At 34.6% G+C, this 18,323-nt stretch overlaps 1 protein-coding gene across 1 annotated transcript in view; it reads right to left on the bottom strand.

Moving 5' to 3' along the window:
- LOC150091323 (proto-oncogene tyrosine-protein kinase ROS-like) overlaps positions 1 to 18,323 on the bottom strand; it is a 712,204-nt gene that overhangs the window by 130,228 nt on the left and 563,653 nt on the right. Inside the window, exons 30-31 of the mRNA XM_090389969.1 lie at positions 4,801 to 4,991; positions 4,583 to 4,684 (exon numbers count right to left, since the gene is read on the bottom strand). Coding sequence (XP_090246095.1) covers positions 4,583 to 4,684; positions 4,801 to 4,991 — 293 coding nt within the window. The remainder of the gene's footprint in view (positions 1 to 4,582; positions 4,685 to 4,800; positions 4,992 to 18,323) is intronic.

The raw sequence follows: 18,323 nt of genomic DNA, 5'->3' as shown, positions 1-18,323 counted from the left end.
CGGAGGGGTGAAATGGGAGAGGGTTTTTTTTTTTTTTTTTTGGCTGATGCTGAATAAGCTTGCTTTCTTGCATCATATGCCTCTACTAATGCTAAATGCTAATGCTAACACCATGTCTCTGATATCCCAACAATATCTGCCTTTGATGTTTTGAGCAAGACCTCAAATTCATCAAATTTATTTTCCAAACTCTTAGCATTGGTGAACATGCAAGTATACATGCACCTGTTCTTTTTCTTAGCTACCCTAACACAACCTATGTGTTTATTTGTACCCCAATGATTCCCAGCAGTCTCTGAAATATCCTGCATCTTATTTTCCAGGCTGCGGCTCATTCCAATAGAAGCAGTGCAAGAATTACTTTCACCTCTGCCAGTGGCTATTGTTAATCTATTAGTCCTTGTATCCACCCAAGCTAGCAGTTTTCCGACCCACCTAACACTGCCTCGATAGCATCAGCAAATATTCTTGCACCCTTTCTATTTAAGTGTATCCCATCCCTGTAGAAGCACTCTCTCCTGTTAACAAGTACAGACCAGGCTGAAAAAAATTCTACCCCTTGAGCCTTGCACAATCTTTCCAGGGCCAAATTGATCGACAAGGCTCTCACCATATACTCCCTCCTATCGTGTCTGGGCAGAATTGCAGACACTTTCAAATTCAACCTTAATTCACGGCTTTTTTTCAACAGTGACGTGTATTTGTTAAGTAATTCTGTCAGTCTCCTACTCTTAATATCATTAGTGCCAACGTGTACAACTATATCAACTTTTGTGCCCTTAAAAGATGATTTCCTAAGTACTGAAGATAGAGGAACAATACACTCATCAAAGTGCCAAAACAGTAAGAGATAATTATTCTTTGTTCCATTTAAAGTTTGTGGATGAGTTTGACAATGTCATTCAGGCTTCCATAAAATCTTTTCTGCAGTTGCACACTATAGCAAGTATGTTCAGTTGACTCTGTAAATTGTGTTCCCTCTGTCTTGAATATACAGTGAGTATAGAAGTAAGAAATAATTTGTTTTAGCTTCTTATTACCCTTATAAAACATCTTTATATTGTGTTTACTGGTAATCCTTGAAATCTGCTGATGCTATCGAGGCAGTGTTAGATTGGTCGGAAAACTGCTAGCTTGGGGGGATACAATTAATAGATTAACAGTAGCCACTGACAGGTGAAAGTGATTTTTGCACTGCTTCTACTGGAATGAGCAGAAGCCTGGAAAACAAGATGCAGGATATTTCAGAGACTGCTGGGAGTCATTGCGGTAGAAGTAAACATATGGGTTGTGTTATGGTAGCTAATAATAGGAACAGGTGCATGTATACTTGCGTGTAAACCAATGCTAGGAGTTTGGTAAATAAATTTGATGAATTTGAGATATTGTTCAAAGCATCAAAGGCGGATATTGTTGGGATATCAGAGACGTGGTGTCACACAGATATAAGGAATGCAGAACTGGAATTTGGGGAGTACAACATCTACAGAAAGGATAGACAGGATAGGAAGGGAGGAGGGGCTATGCTATTAGTTAAGAAACACATAAAATCCAAGGAAGTGAAGCCAGTCGACATTGCTAGACAGTGCAGTGTCGAGTCAGTTTGGTGTGACATAAGCATTGGGAGATCAAAATTGAGAGTAGGAGTGTGCTATAGGCCTAATGACTCTGATGAGTATAATAAGAAACTGTACAGGGAAATAGAGTGGGCCAGTAAATCAGAGAGTCTTATAATGAGGAATTTTAATTTCCTAGATATTGACTGGAATTTGTGGGTTGGTCACTTACACACTAGCAAGGCTTTTGTGGATTATCTTGTAATAACTGAGAGTAATGTGGAGGAGAAATTGTTGAAGATAAACACAAGAAAGGCACCTGGGGTAAAAAAAAAAAAGAAGTAAAGTGCAGCCATTATCAACCCACTGCATGATGGAAGCCTCCTCAACAATTCATGCTGAGGGAAATGGACCATAATCTGCCACGCTGGTCCAGTGCAGGTTGGCAGATCAACCGTATTCAACAGTCAGGGGTTTGAACCCAGGTCTACTCAAAGAGCGTGTGCTACTGCACTCCCGCTCCTGCCCACTCGGCTACGGCACTCTGCCTGGGGTGGATGGGATCTATCCAGTTATATTAAAGGGGGGCAGCAAAGGAAGTAAGCAAACTCTTAGCCATAATTATGAGAGCTTCCTTGGGCTCAGGGGAGGTACCCATAGACTGGAGATGTGCAAATGTGACCCCTATTCACAAAGGAGGATCAATGGCTGACACAAGTAATTATAGACCTGTGAGTTTAACTTCTGTTCCAGGAAAATAAATGGAGGCACTGGTTAAAGAAGCACTGCAGGATCATCTAGACAAGACTTCAGTTATAGCTCGAACACAGCATGGTTTTGTTAAGGGGAAGTCTTGCCTGACCAATTTGATTGGATATTATGATGCAGTCACAAAAGAACTGGATGCATGGAATAACTTTGATATTATATGCTTGGATCTTAGAATGGCTTTTGATACTGTTGCACATGGAAGACTGCTGCACAAATTGGAGCAGTGTGGCATTGGAGGCAAATTGCTGCTATGGATAAAGGGGTGTTTGAAGGGGAGAAGACAGAGAGTTGTAATCAATGGACTCTGCTCATCGTGGACTAATGTTAGTGGAGTCCCTCAGGGTTCAGCGTTGGGTCCATTATTGTTTTCTGTATTTATAAATAATATTGATGATAGCATATCAAGCTTAATGTCCAAGTTTGCAGACGATACAAAGGTTGGCAGGATTGTTAAGGACACTACTGACACTATGCTGCTGCAACAGGATCTGGAAAGGTTGAGCAGATGGGCTGAGAGGTGGCAAATGAAGTTTAACATTGACAAATGTAAAGTACTACATATCGGAAACAGCAACCCCAGAGCAACATATCAACTCTGTGGTACTACACTGACAGTGGTAGAGAATCTAAAGGTCCTGGGGGTAATTGTGCAGGCAGATATGAAGTTGTCTGAGCAGTGCAGACAGGCTGCAAGAGTAACTCATGGTGTCTTGTCAATGATATACAGGAATTTTTCTAACAACGATAAGGAGGTGATCATTCCCTTGTATAAGGCAATGGTCAGGCTACACCTTGAGTACTGTATACAGGTCTGGAGGTCTCATTTCAAGAAGGATGTAGAGATGCTGGAACGAATACAGAGAAGGGCAACAAGATTAGTGAATGGAACAAAGGGTTGCTCTTATGAAGAAAGGCTTAAGTTTTGCAAATTACAGTGTCTGGAGACTAGGCACCAGCAAGGTGATCTGATAGAGGTGTATAAAGCCTTGAATGGTTTTAGCAGGCTCAATGCTGATGGGATTGTTCCTCTGCTCAGAATAATCACCTGAGAGGGCATAAATTCAAATTGAGGAAAGACAGATGTAGGAGAGATGTGCGGAAATTTGCATTTAACCAGCGGGTAGTTGGTTGGTAGAACAGACTTCCATCCCTTGTTGTGGAAGTTGATAGCCTAAATAAATTTAAGGCTCAGCTGCTCAGGTATTTTGAATGAATGGAGGGGTGAAGTGGAAGTTTTTTTTTTTTTTTTTTGGCTGATGCTGCATAAGCTTGCTTTCTTGCATCATTTGGCTCTACTAATGCTAATAAATAATCAGGATTCACCAGTTATACAGATCCACAGCAGTGCTTTTCCACTAGTAGAGCTAATTTTATTAAAAATAAATAAATAAAAAAAGCATAATCTTTTCATGTCATTTGCAACAAACTGTCAGCAATCCATAAACAGATGACAGGTTCCAACCTACTTGGGGAGATTCACAACTCCCAAGTTTTGAACTCCCCAACCCGTCAGCCTCAACCACTCATGGAGGTTAAGTATTCTAGTAATCAATAACTGGCTGGCTAAAATAAAACTTTGTGCAGTCCAATCTAAACCTCTTCCAGTGTAATTTTAATTTATGGCCAACTGCTCTGGAATAGTATAAAAAGGCAAAAATTTCTTCCTTATTCAGTTTACTTTCTCCTCTGAGAGCCTTATACATCTAAATTAAGTCATCTCTATGGTGCCTAGTTACCAAGCTGTGTAGACCACATATTGAAAGTCTTTCATCATATGGATGTCATTTTGCCAGCCTCACCAAGTGCATTGTTTGTCTTTGGACTCTTTCGAGAAGACTGATTAGTTTATTGTGACTTAGGTAGGATGCCACATAAAAGTAAAGCCTTAGTCTAACCTCTTACAATGTAAGTTTATTTTTTTTTTGGAAAGCTTAATCTATATTTTGCTGTAATCTAACTATGACTTTTAAGTAGCTTTAGCCATTTAAAACACATAGCTATATTGCAGCATTTTAAATGGCAGCCATTTAAATTTGTATCTTTTAAATCAAATTAATTCTTTAATTGAGCAAAGAAGGCAGTGACATATCCTAACTTTAACTTTTTCATCTATGTTTTGAAATCACAGATGGAAAAGTTACATAGTAGAAATAAAAACACAGATTGTCTTATGACATAGTGAGTAGTTCATATCTGAATTTTTATCTAAACTTGAATAAACAGACTTTATTTATCGAATAAAAATAAAAACTTACCCAGACAGAGAGATATTCCAATGCACATTATAACAAGAACTACACCACCCAAAACTGCAACCATAATTACAGTAACTTGCTCCTCTTCTAGGCCAACAATAGCTGTAGAAGAAAATATAGTTTTGTTATTCTATAAGATGTGAACAGTAAGATTACATATCATTTCTTTAATTGGTGAAAGATGATATAAACAACAACAACAGCAATATAATATTTACCTCCTAGTTCAGGAAGCAAGAAATATTTGCTTGGAATTGAAAAGTTGCTCTCACCATATTCATTCAATGCTCTTACTCTGAATATATAGCCAGATAAATGCTGAAGATTTTCAATAATCCACTGATTGTAGGAATTATTGTATACTGTGATCCATTCTAATGATGATGTATTATTTTCTTCTTTGAGTTGCCTATAAGATTTCAGGAAAATTGTAAACAAAAATTACACTTGAAACTGAATATTTTAAAACTAAACTTTGATTAAAATTCTAGAGACAACTCCCTGGACCCAGATCATTGTCATCCATTATGCTCATATGATCTTGCAGCTGGTAACCAGAGTTACTGATGTTTCATCTCTGGAAGAGATACTGATTGGGAACAAGACAAGGCAAGAACATGCAACAATAATTGGGCAGAACATGCAACCTGTTCTGCCCAGTGCAGCAAAAAATATGGAAGCACTAAATAGGATGTTCTCCATGAATGTGACTGGTATCTTAATCAAGATAACAATAGATCCAGAGGTGTATTAATAAAATAAAAAATACAGGGCTGACCAAGATGCAGAAACAAGTGTGTGTCTGTAATTGTGAGCAAAGACACTGGAAATGAAGTCTAACTGCCTTCTCATCCAATGTCTTGTTTGTGAAATTTACATACAACTTCAGGTTTTAACTCTGTGTTCAGGGTTCTACTATAGTGGCATCTGAGGAAAAATGTGAACTCCTCACAAAATAACATAAAAGACATTATAAAATTGATGTACTGTGCATCTTGATTTATATATAAATACATAATTATATGAGGTCTGTTAAAAAAATACTGGGACTGTTATGTTATAGTAACAATAACATAACAGTTATTGTTACTTATAGAGTGTGAAACTTAAACTCCTTTTAAACAGTCCAGTGATTTTTTTCATTCTTGGAAGCACTTCTGGAAAGCTGATTTTTGAAATTGCCAAAAGTTCAGCTGCTGTATTACTTTTCATTGTTTGTGCATCAACAATTTGATGTCCTTCCAGGTTTTTTTTCCCCAGTCTAGGAAACAAAAAGGTCACAAGGAGCCATATCTGGTGCATAAGGATTGACGAACTTTAGCGATTACATGTTTGGTCAATAACTGTACAAATAGTGACAAACGTAAAGTGCATTATCATGGTGAAGCATTCAGTCTTTGGAGTTCCATTTTTTCAGTCATTTTCTTCAAATCACATCATGAAGGCATCTTGAAACTTCACTGTAGAACTTTTTTATTGATTGTATTCATGGCAACACCCTTACATTCAAAAATGTTAGCAATGTAGCCTTCGTTTCGCTGTACTCTTGTGTTTTTTTGGGGTTTGGGACTAAATTAGTTTATACAAAAAATTTGGGACAAAATTAGTGTACAAAAAATTAGTGTACAGATATATATGATTGCTATTCAGTTTCAGGATAAACCACATTTCATCTCTAGTAATACATTTCAAAAATATCTCATCCTAACCACATGTTCAAACAAATGGAAGTGACCTACTGGTGGTGTCTCTGACAACAGCTGCAGCAAAATTATTGTGGAAATGCATCTCATGTTCAAAATTTTCATTAAAATGGAATATTATGATCCAACAGAGATGACACAAGGAACCATATCTGGTGCATAAGGATTGCTGAACTTCAGCGATTACATGTTTGGTTTTTTTTTTTTTTTTTTTTTTTTTTTTTTTGGTAGTTGTTGGCGCATAGGCTTCTGTGGCCATAATGCACCTCCCAAGGTTTTTGCAGTACTTTGATCCAAGCCCGAGGCGGGAATCGAACCCGCGACCTTTGGGTTGCCAGGCAGGCACTTTACCCACCCGGCTAGCCCGGTCGGCTTACATGTTTGGTCAATAACTGTACAAGTAGTGACAAATGTAAAGTGCATTATCATGGTGAAGCATTCAGTCTTTGGAGTTCCATTTTTTCAGTCATTTTCGTCAAATCACATCATGAAGGCCTCTCGAAACTTCATTGTAGAACTTTTTTATTGATTGTATTCATGGCAGACAACACCCTTACATTCAAAAACGTTAACAATGTAGCCTTCATTTCGCTGTACTCCTGTGTTTTTTTTGGGGTTTGGGACTAAATTAGTTTATACAAAAAATTTGGGACAAAATTAGTGTACAAAAAATTAGTATACAGATATATGTGATTGCTATTCAGTTTCAGGATAAACCCACATTTCATCTCTAGTTATAATACATATCAAAAATATCTCCTCCTAGCCACATGTTCAAACAAATGGAAGTGACCTACTGTGGTGTCTCTGACAACAGCTGCAGCAAAATTATTGTTGTGGAAATGCATCTCATGTTAAAAATTTTCATTAAAATGGAATATCATGATCCATCAGAGATGCAACTTTCTCTGGCAATTTCACAAACAGTTAATCTTTAGTAAGGCCTGACATAGCTGAGTAGTTAGGAGCGAGAGTGCATAGAACACGTTCCTTGAGTGGACTGGGGTTTGAGCCTGTGACTACTAAATACGATAAATATTTGTATTGATGATTTATTGTAAACTCTACTGACTTGGTTGTCGTGCCGGAGTATAAACATAATTTAATTTAGACTGCAGACCGCTTTTGACAGATTCAGACTGCAGACCGCTTTTGACAGACTCCCTACCTTCTTTGAAACAATGGTGCCCTTTGAAAACTTGTATGTGGCCCATTGAAAAGTTCCCATATGATAAGAAAATCAAATGTTTCACTTGAAATTTTTATAATTTTAAAGCAAAATTTAATGCACATTGTTCAGTGTACTCTGACATTTAAAAATATGAGATATTGGCTGACAATAAGAGAATACCATAAGCAACTGAACAGCTTACTGTATGGACATATCCAAACATGGTATGCTTTCTTGCAGAGTACTCTGTTATCTGAATCTTGAACAATGAGCATAATCAAGATACTTTTTTTTTTATCAGACCTTGTAGCTGTAAATATTTAACTGATTTATATGCAAATACTTTGTAGAGTTTCCTCTCTTTCTTATAGATTTAATCTTTGTATTTAATTTAATTTAAAAAATTTAATATTTTCATTAAAGCTTTTGGTTTTTTATGCCATGGATGTTGAAACCAGTGAAATGGACTTTAATTAACCATTAAAGATATGAATAAAAATGTCTAAATTTGTCAATAGTATGCAAATGTAAACCTTTGCTCAAAATGCTCAAATCAAAGAAAACATATGAAAGGACCATAATATTAGAAAGAGGCATATGATTTTTCATTATTTCATGAGAAGTCATTTGTTTTATAAATACTTCAATAAGCAGCTGATGATCAGCAAAAATAAACATTAGAATAAGTAATCTATTCAACTCGAGTGATTGAACCTACACATTTTGATTGCACTGAAGTTGAATTTTTATTAAAATACATCAAAACAAAGTTAAACATTACAAACAAAAAGTAGCATCTTAATATGTGAAAAGTAACACGTTATATCTGCCATACTGTATTTTGGGATGTATGGGTTACTGAAATTTTATACAGTAATGTTTTTCAATAATGTATGTAAACAGATTATGCTTTCAAAATGATAAGCTCTAAATAATATTAACTTTATTATTGATTTTAAAGTTGATATTTAAGTAAAATGAAGCAGATATTACTATTATATTTCAGAAAAATTCATAATCTATTTGAACAAATAATAGTTCTTTAAAATTAATTTTCAGTGATATTCATTATAACAAGATTTCAGAAAGGTGTCATGATCCCTGAGAAATTTTATTGGGATTTTACTGTTTATAGTTTTATATAGCATTAAGCAAAAAAAAAAAAAATAGTAATCTGAAGGAGACATAAGTTTCAGAGCATCATTCTAGAGTCTTTGTGAAGGGATAAATTTTATTTTACAGATGAGTCTAAAAGATCTTTAGTTTTAAAAAGCTCTTTGCCTAAGCTCTTCATAATAGAAGTGTAGGGTTTTGAAGCTGAAAGATGACAATGGCATAAACTCCTTATGCTATTCAAGTCACCTTTCAGAATGCTACACTTCAGGTCTTTGCAGAATATCAGTCTATTTTAGACAGCCAGACAATAAATGATAATGATGTCCCCTTACCAGGATTGAAAAAAAAAATATTAAGAGAATTACAGGATGATTAAATAATAATCCATTAAATGATAAAGTAAATAACCTTATTAATTTTTTAATAAATTTTTTAAAGTAATATCGAAGAGCAGATTGGAATGGAGTCCAAATACAAATTTCTAAATGCAGTAACTACACCAATGCAACAGCAATAGAACTCTGGTTTAGCCAGTTTGGTCATGGTTGGTCAACATTCCAGAATGAAGTGTTTAAGACTGAATATATTAAATGCTAATGACATCCTTATTCTTTCTTGGATGACACACATAGAAGAAATAAATTTAACTCAAGAAAGGACAGATATGCAAAAACCTGCTTTCAAACAGAGAGTAAAAGAGAGTATGTTATTGTTTATCAACAACCCTCTGCATGATACCGTGGAAGTGGTAGCTTGAATAAATATAAGGATTAAGAGGGGATAGACAGATGATATGGGTAATGTCTTTTTTTTTGCTGCTGTATAAGCTTGTTTCCTTGCATCATTTGCAACTACTAGTACTAACTCAGACAGAATTGTTTTATAAGTCAACAGAGATTCACTAATCGAAAAAACTTGCTATTTTACTAGACCACTCGGTTATTAAACAGGCTGTTATAGCAATAAGTTATTACACACAGGCTGTTATAGTAATGAGTTATTAAACAGGCTGTTATAGCAATCTTATAGCTATTTTGTTCATTCAATGAATGAATGAATGAACAGAATAGCCTCTTGGTGATGCTTTTTGTTTAAAAGTAGTGCATCTGGAGGTGATTAATGTATACCAATGTTTGCTCTATCTTGAGCATTAAGACCACAGTATTACAGCAGTTTAAATCCTGCTTGGCCAATAAAACCATAGAAGGACAATACATCCTTCAAGTTACTCTGTCCCATTCTTTCACGAAAATTTTTGTGAAAGAATGTAACATAATCTGATGTAAGTAGAATATATGTGGACTATTCTAACAAAGATTAGGAGATAACACTACCAATGACACTGATAAGGTTATTAAATTTTAGCCGTGATTCCCTTTTTTAAATAACAAAGTGTGATTGTGAAGGCTCAGGATAATCCCTATAGCTAATATCAAGGTGAAGAGATAGAAGGGTGAAATAGAAGTAACTAGACTTTTAGATAATCTACAAATTGTTACCCTGATAGATCTTAGCAAATTTTCCATGTTGTTTTTTTTTCAGTATAGATCTTATTGTTCTTATTGTTGCAAGTTTCAGTATAGATCTTATTTTTTATTTCTCAGTATAGATCTTATTTCTTATTTCTCAGTATAGATCTTATTGTTGCAAGTTTCCTCAGTGCTGCTGATGATGCTTATCTGCATCATCAGCAGCACTGCTCACATTTTTCATTTTTATGTTTAACAGGATCTCAGATATAGGGCAGATCTGAACTCCAACTTCCCTATTGTTTTGATAGAAGAAGGGAAGCAAAAGTAGAACTGTGTAACACAAGACTGGATGAACCTGTAATTCAAAACTCAAAGCAAAAAATAGCAGTGGGAAACTTACAGCATTCTGTATTGGAGGGAGATATAATTCACAGTTACTAAAGGAAACAAACTTTTGTGAAGTAAAGGACAAATTATATGAGTAAAACTATAGAAATCTATTCAATAATAACGATAATGAAGTTGTTGGAGTCAAGTGAATAAAAATTGAAATTAAATATAAAAAAATTTAAAGTAAAGAAGAAAGTTTCACATCCATAGAATTGAATAAGCAAATTAAATAATAATAGTAGACTAAAATATGAAATAGCAAGCGCTTATAAAATGGTACTCACCTTTGAATAAATCTGCAATAATTTTTAAAAAAGGAATGGTAATTAAATCATTTAGAGTAAAGGAATTAAGGGGGGTGTTAAGGGTGATTTAACGAATTTTAAAATGGGCCCAAGGAAGTAGAAGTGCACATCTCCAATCCTAGGTTGTCATTAGAGAAGGAAGAAATCATTAAGAGTAAATTAAAATTTAAAAATGGATAATATAGTATGACAGAGCCAATAGTCATTACGAAGGACTTTCGTTGATTATAACGTCTTCAGTTGGCAAATTGGGCGGGAAGTGAACGCGTGCTGTATTCTAAAGGTTGTCTGTGCTTCCCATGATGCTCTTTTAAACATGTGGGAACGTTAACCGCGAGAGGTTCCAAGCTGGGGAAAGGTTGAAGGGAAGTTTCATGTTTATGATGTTGAGGTTAGAATGGTGCCGGAACCATTCAATAATAAGTGATAAGTGCTTCATAGTGAAGAATTTTGTGGCTGGATTTGAGTTTAATAATAGTGATAGTGGAATCGACTGGGGGGGGGGGGGTTGTGGGTATGAGCTTGTATTGTAAGTTCTGTGCTGGATTGGCCTGTTCTAAAACTGTTTTGGTGGTAGTATGCGCGGGTATTGGAGGTTTTAGTATAGCCGAATTTTGTGGTGGTGCTGCCGATGTAGCAGGCATCGCAGTTGGGCTGGCATTTAATAAGATATATAATATTGTTGAGGTCACTAGTGGGGTATTTATGTATGTCTTTATAGGAATTAAAATAGGATCCTAGTTTATTGTACGCAGAAAAGGTGAGCGAAATGTCTGTACCTTTAAATATGCGGTGGAATTTTCCTGCAAGTTCGCTATGGTAGGGGAGAATTATGCGTGTGTTTGTTTTTTTATTATTATATTTAGATGGGTTATTAATTCTATTTTTAGCGGTGGAAATTGTATGAGAAATGAGTTGGGGAGGATAGTTTCTAGATATAAGAGAAATTCATATTTCTCTTATATCTAATAATTTTTAGTAATTTATAATAATAGTAGTTAAAGAGCAAACAAATAAACAATGTTGTACATTTGCAAATTAAATAGTTTAATGACTAGAACTGGAAAACGGTATTTCCTATACAAAGGCACATTCAATTCAATCAACTAAATAAACACTGCAGTGGATACCAGTGTTTTGGATCTGTTTTAGCCTTATTTTATAACATGTCTCAGAAAAGTCCAGTTGCCTGTACATTATAGTAATTTGTCTTGAGAACAGAATCACAAAGCAGATCGAAAACACTGACATAAAACTGCAATTTTAATTAGTTAACTGAACATGCCTTTGTTTAGGAATCCTCTTTTCTACTTCTGGGTAGCAATCAAATAACCATTTCATTTACAAATTAAATGGTTTTCAGTCTGATAACCATTTAATTTGTAAATATATGTGCAGTCTTTAAAAGTAAAAAAAAAAAACCTTATGTATCCTTAAAATTGAATAAGCAAAGTAAATACTACTACTAATAATAATAAAACAATAATCATATTATGAGATGCGAAATTAATTTGATTAATAATCAAAATAGGAGCTATATAATGTTCTTTAACCAATACAAAATTAAAAAATTAAATTTTGAAGTAAAGTTTGCCACAAAGGTATCAAACAACAGTTATCAAAACAAATATCAAACTAATTTAAGCCATTAGAAACCATAGCTAAAATTGCTCTATCAGGAAGTGGGGAGGGGGAGGGGGAGAACCAACCACTCATCAGCTCTTAAAATAGAAATTATTATTCCCCCCAACATAGTGAGAATTGGATAGATGTTAAAATGTGCATCAGAACCACTAGAAGTTGCTTATGATTGACTATGCAATGTAATTGAAATCTTAGTATGTGTGTGTGTGTGTGTTGTTATTTGGTTTTTTGTTGTTGTTATTTGGTTTTTAGGAGCATTAGCAACTAAGGCCATATTGCTCCGGGATATGCGGTGGTCATTCCCTGAAGGACCTTTCCGCATCCTCCGTATTTGGTGGTGACGGGCTCGAACCCCGGTCTAATCAAGAAGCGTGTGCTATGCACTGCTGCTCCTTCCCACCTGGCTACGGAGGCGCCTATGTGTGTGTGTGTGTGTGTGTGTGTGTGTGTGTGTGTGTGTGTGTGTGTGTGTGTGTGTCAGGGTTCCAAACTAGGCTGGCTCCAGCAGGTGGTCACCACAACAATCTGGATGATGCAGAAACAGCAGGAACAATTTAGTGAAAATTGTATGGGAATATTTTTTTTGCCTATCTAGCCCATGGAAAATGTGATTTCTATGAGCAGGTGCACAGGAGAGGCATCTTCTGAAGATGTTAAGCCAAAATGGGTTGACCTGGGGAACTTGTAGTTTTATTAACAATGATTTCCTGGCCTGAATAAAAAAACAGCTCTAACTTAATTATTTATATAATAGTAAAGAAACTTGTATTTTTAGATATGACAAAATTCTGATTTATGAAGGGTGTGTGACTGGCTTGCCTGTGGGCCACTAGCACACTTTTTATGGATTCTCCCAAGATGTAAAACTACTTTAAGTTTTCCCACTCAACATCTGAGAGGGCATATCACTTACCCAAAGTAAGCCTTTTGGAATGGTTGTAGAACAGCGTTTTCCAAACTGGGGGCTGTAGACCAGTTCCAGAGGGTTTGCAAAATGTTTATAAGGGGAGTATCAAGTAATATGTGTTTCTTTTCCTAAAAATATACTGATAGAATCGCAATGAGTTTTACAGAACATTACTTATTTTCAATACAGTTAGTGTATATACAAGTTGCTTCCCTAACAGAGCATGTTCAATCCCCATCACTCATGCACATTTACACTTATGCACGTATGGATTGTTGATGTGATCAGATAATAGAAAACAGCTTGCAGAGTTGTTCTATGGCCTGTAAACGTTGCAGACTAAAGTGAAAAATGCATTAGGTAAGTGCTGACCTTTTGTGGCCCTGTGCATTATTGAATGCACTCTTTCAAGTACTTCCTAATACTTTTATTATTCCCCATAACTAATTATTAAAATTTAAACAAAAGACCGTGTATCTCTCTACAGATTTGAAAGTAAAAAAAAAAAACATCAAAATTATTGTTATTTATTACTCTATGTGCCGTTTAAAATTCTTTAGATATTATTAAAATTTTGGTGCTTTCAAGAAACTCACAATCTGTGTAAAGATACACTTGGCCAATAGCATTAAGTTTAATTATAATACAGTGTTATTTTGTTTAAACATATATAATTTACAGAAATTTATTATATTTTTAAACATAGTACACCTGTAAGATTTTTATTACTACTAAAACAATGCCACTCAGTATATATCATCATAATTTATAACTTTTTTGCCCACCTGCTCTTTTATTGTGCTTACGATTAATTTTAAAAATTATAATTTTAATTTATTTTGTTTCCTTGTTGGAATTATTAAAATTGGATTGCCGGCTGAAGTCATATATGTGAAATGGGATGGTTGTTACTTGTTGCATATGCCACATCTCTTTGATCTCTTGTTTTAGGTTTGTGTACTTCTTGATTTTTTTCCCCATGGGTTTTCTGCAGGTTGCCAGTGTTGGGTACCACTATGTCAATCAGATAAGTAGCCCTCTCCTTCTTGTCGACAAGGGTTATGTCCAGTCTGTTGTGTGGGATTGTCTTATCCGTTATTATGGCGTGATCCCAGTAAAGCTTGTGGGTTTGGGTCTCTAGTACTGCATGGGGTTCGTACTTGTAGTATGTACACTTTCTTTGATCAACTGGTATTTCCTTGCTAGTTTCTGATGTATTATCCTGGCTAAATTGTCGTGTCTATGAGTGTACTCAGTCTGGGTGATCACCTTGCATCTGCAGTGATGTGTTGGATCGTTTCTGAGGTCAGGTGGCATTGTCGTCATGTGTCATGGGATACTTGGCAATGTATTTTCTGTAGTTTCTTTCAAGCATCAATCTGTTCAAACATCAACTTCGAAAATTAGTGAACGAAAAGGTTCAAATAAAAAAAATCAAAAAAATCTGTAAAAACTGCAATGAATATTTATCCCTTGGTTTCACGTAAACAGGAGCCGACGAAAGTCAGCAACCATTTTGCATTTGCTATGAATTGTTATCCAATGAATGCATGAAACCTGCTAAGTTACGAAGACATTTGGAAACCAAATATAAAATTTATGATAAAAAACCTATTGAATTCTTTCAAAGTAAACTTCAGGAATTGCATGCTAGTAAAAAATCATTGAAAACTATTGTCTAGTAGCAACAAAATGAGAAAGCTGTTCACACTTCATGTGAAGTATCTTTGCTAATAGCAAAAAAAGGGGAAATCTCACACTATGGCTGAAGAATTGATTCTACCTGCAGCAAAAAAATAACGTCAACTTTATTAGGAGAAAAGACAGCAAAAAATTTAAATATTATTCCTTTATCAAACAATACAGTAAGCAGGAGAATTTCCAAAGTGGAAGAAAATATAAAACGTCATTTAGTTGCCATAGTATGTAACAGTGAATATTATTCACCACAGTTAGATAAAAATACAGATGTTTCTCAAAATGCTAATCTGTTAGCTTTTATACGTTATGATTACAATAACAAAATTTATGAAGATCTGTTATTTTGTGAACAGTTAAAACACATGCAACTGATTCGGCCATATTTGGTAAATTAAATGATTTTATAACAACACACCAAATCGAATAGTCAAAATGTGCTGGAATTTGCACTGTTGGGGCTTGCGCAATGGCAGAACAAATTTCAGGTTTGTGAGGATATGTACAAGCGGTTGCTTCTGAAATAATATGGAACAACTATGTATTATACATAGAGAGTCATTAGCTGCAAAGCAAATGCCTGAAAATCTGAAAATAATATTAGATGAAGTTGTTAAGGTGATTAATTACATTGAGAGTAAATCTTCAAACTCTCGAATATTTGAAAATATATTATTATTATTATTATTATTATTATTATTAGCCATATGGTACAAGGAAGCCTGAGGCTTATGCTGCACCAGGCAAAAAAAAAAAAAAATTCCCGAGTTACCCCCTGAGAAAGAAAGAAGAGAGAGGAGGAGAGAGAAAGGGAGAGAGAAGTACAAAGGAATCACCAAGAAAGAGAAGAATGATGATATCCAGCTCAGGACCCTGGGTTTGCCAAGCCCATACTCACCAGATGTGAGATATGTCAGGAAAGGAAATGGGCAGCAAACATAATCAGCTTATTTTGCATACCGAAGTACAGTGGCTTGCACATGGAAAGGTTTTAACTTGTGTGTTTGAACTACATAACGAAATACACTTATTTTCACAATCACTGAGGTAAAAGGGAGCATCATTTTTAAATGATGCTCCCTTTTACCTCGGTGATTGTTTTTCCAATTTTGAGTGGTTAGTTAAACAAGCTTACTTAACTGACATTTTTTCTCATTTAAACAAGCTTAATTTAAAATTGCAAGGAGCAAGTGTAACTATATTTAATGTGGAAGATAATATTGAAGCATTTATAAAGAAAATGGATTTATGGGAACAGATTTATAGAAAATACAATTTAACATTTTTCAACTTTAAAGGACTTTTTAGAGATAACTAAAAATAATCTCTCTAATAAAATCCGTCAAGATGTTATTAGGCATTTACAGGCATTAAATAATAACTTTAGAAATTATTTTCCGTTACCTAATTGTGATAAACTTTGGATTCAAGACCCATTCAATATAAATATCAAAGAAATTAGAGATCTGACAGCTAATGAAGAAAGTACACTTAGAGGAAATTTCTTGCAATACAGATCTAAAATTAATTTATATAACATTTTAACTGATTTCTGTTTACATGTAAGAGATGAACAGCAGAATTAGCAAATAAGGCACTCAAACATTTAATACTCTTTCTCAACATATTTGTGTGAAAAAACATTCTCTTTCTTATACTCCAAATCAAAAAATAAAGGAATAAGTTAAAAATAGAACCGGTTTATTTAAAACAGCATCATCCTTCTCATTAATTAAATTTATACAAAAAATACATATAAATATGAAAATATTTTGTTGAAATGTTAACTGTATTTTTTATATATGTAATTTATTTTATTTTTTTACTTTTAATTGTACACACATATTTCAAATTATTCATTCTATGTAGAGCAAATTGATGATAAATAAAATTATTATTATATATCTATGTAAAAATAAGAATAAAGTTGAGTTGTTTCACATGTAACTTTGAACGTGTGAACCCAGTGTTCACACACACACACACACACACACACACACACACACACACACACACACACACACACACACACACACACACACACACACACACAGAGAGAGAGAGAGAGAGAGAGAGAGAGAGAGAGAGAGAGAGAGAGACCTCCAACGATTGTTCCCTTGAAAAAATTCGTTAAACATAAATTCTATTATAAAGAAATATGGAAATAACAGCATGACTCTTTCAACAGTGAAAAATACTGTAATTCAGAAACATAGTAAAAGGTGGGAAATAAATTATAAATAAGGGGCAATGACTATATTTTCTAACTAAAATGTCAGAAAATTTATTTGCTCATTTAATTGTTTTAAAATAAACAATTTATTAATACATACATATTAAGAAATTACTACTTACATGACGCGCACAATATATTAGTACACTTTTAAGAATTATGTCTTAAAATTGTTGGTTATCTTTTGTTGTACACTAGATTTTACTGTACATCGTTTATGAAAATGTTTGCATTTGTTTAAGCACTCAGATATATTTTCTGGCACATTTTCTTCATACTTAAGGCCTCAATGCAAAGTTTCACTGCCAAAATTTCATGTTTGGAAGGTTTAATATTGCCCTCATTTCCTTTGTTGCCCTCATTTTCATCCAACACATTGTCGATATTGTCACTAGGTCTTTGAATACTCTCCAAAATGTTCGAGTTACTCTGATATTTGGCTACTATGACATCATTTTCAACTCCTAAATATTCGTCAAGAACAATTTCTCCTCTGATCAAACCTTCCTTGGAATTCTTCTGAAGACTGCTCAATATCTTGTAGTAGTTCATCCCTCTCATTGCTATTAGTGTTTTAGCAAAACCTGCTTTTGTGAAACAATTCTTAATCATTTCCATCACATCTTGACTCCACACTTTTGCCAACTTTGATATGCACATCTGTAAATCTGTTATAGATTTGCAGATGTGCATATCCTAGGTTGGTTGGTTTCTGTTCTCAGCATAATTTTTTTCAGTATGCACCTTCGGTAGTGCATTTCCAAATTCTTGGCCCATTAGCCGCAGTTTAGATGAGGTATTTGGAGGAAAGAAAACAAGCTTCACACTTTAAAGTTTCTAAATTCCCGAGTGAAGGTGGACAGGGCAGTTGTCGATAATCAACATGATTTTCTGGGTTTTTTTGTCATCTTTAAATTTAAAATCGAAGGTTCAAACATTTTTTTGAAAAATGTTTTTGTTTCCTAAGAGAAACGATAGCAAAATCGAATACCACCATTAAGGTCGAGAACATCACAACCAGGCCAATTTCCATCAGTAGAGAAATCTTTCAGGAAGATGCCCTGAGCCCACTGTGGTTGTGTCTAGCACTTAACCCACTGTC

The sequence above is a fragment of the Mastigoproctus giganteus genome, chromosome 1 (genome assembly GCF_048544385.1).
Source record: "Mastigoproctus giganteus isolate SK-2022 chromosome 1, ASM4854438v1, whole genome shotgun sequence".
NCBI classification, from domain to species: domain Eukaryota; kingdom Metazoa; phylum Arthropoda; class Arachnida; order Uropygi; family Thelyphonidae; genus Mastigoproctus; species Mastigoproctus giganteus.
Note: the sequence above shows the minus strand (reverse complement) of the source record. Positions and strands in the feature narration are given on the sequence as shown.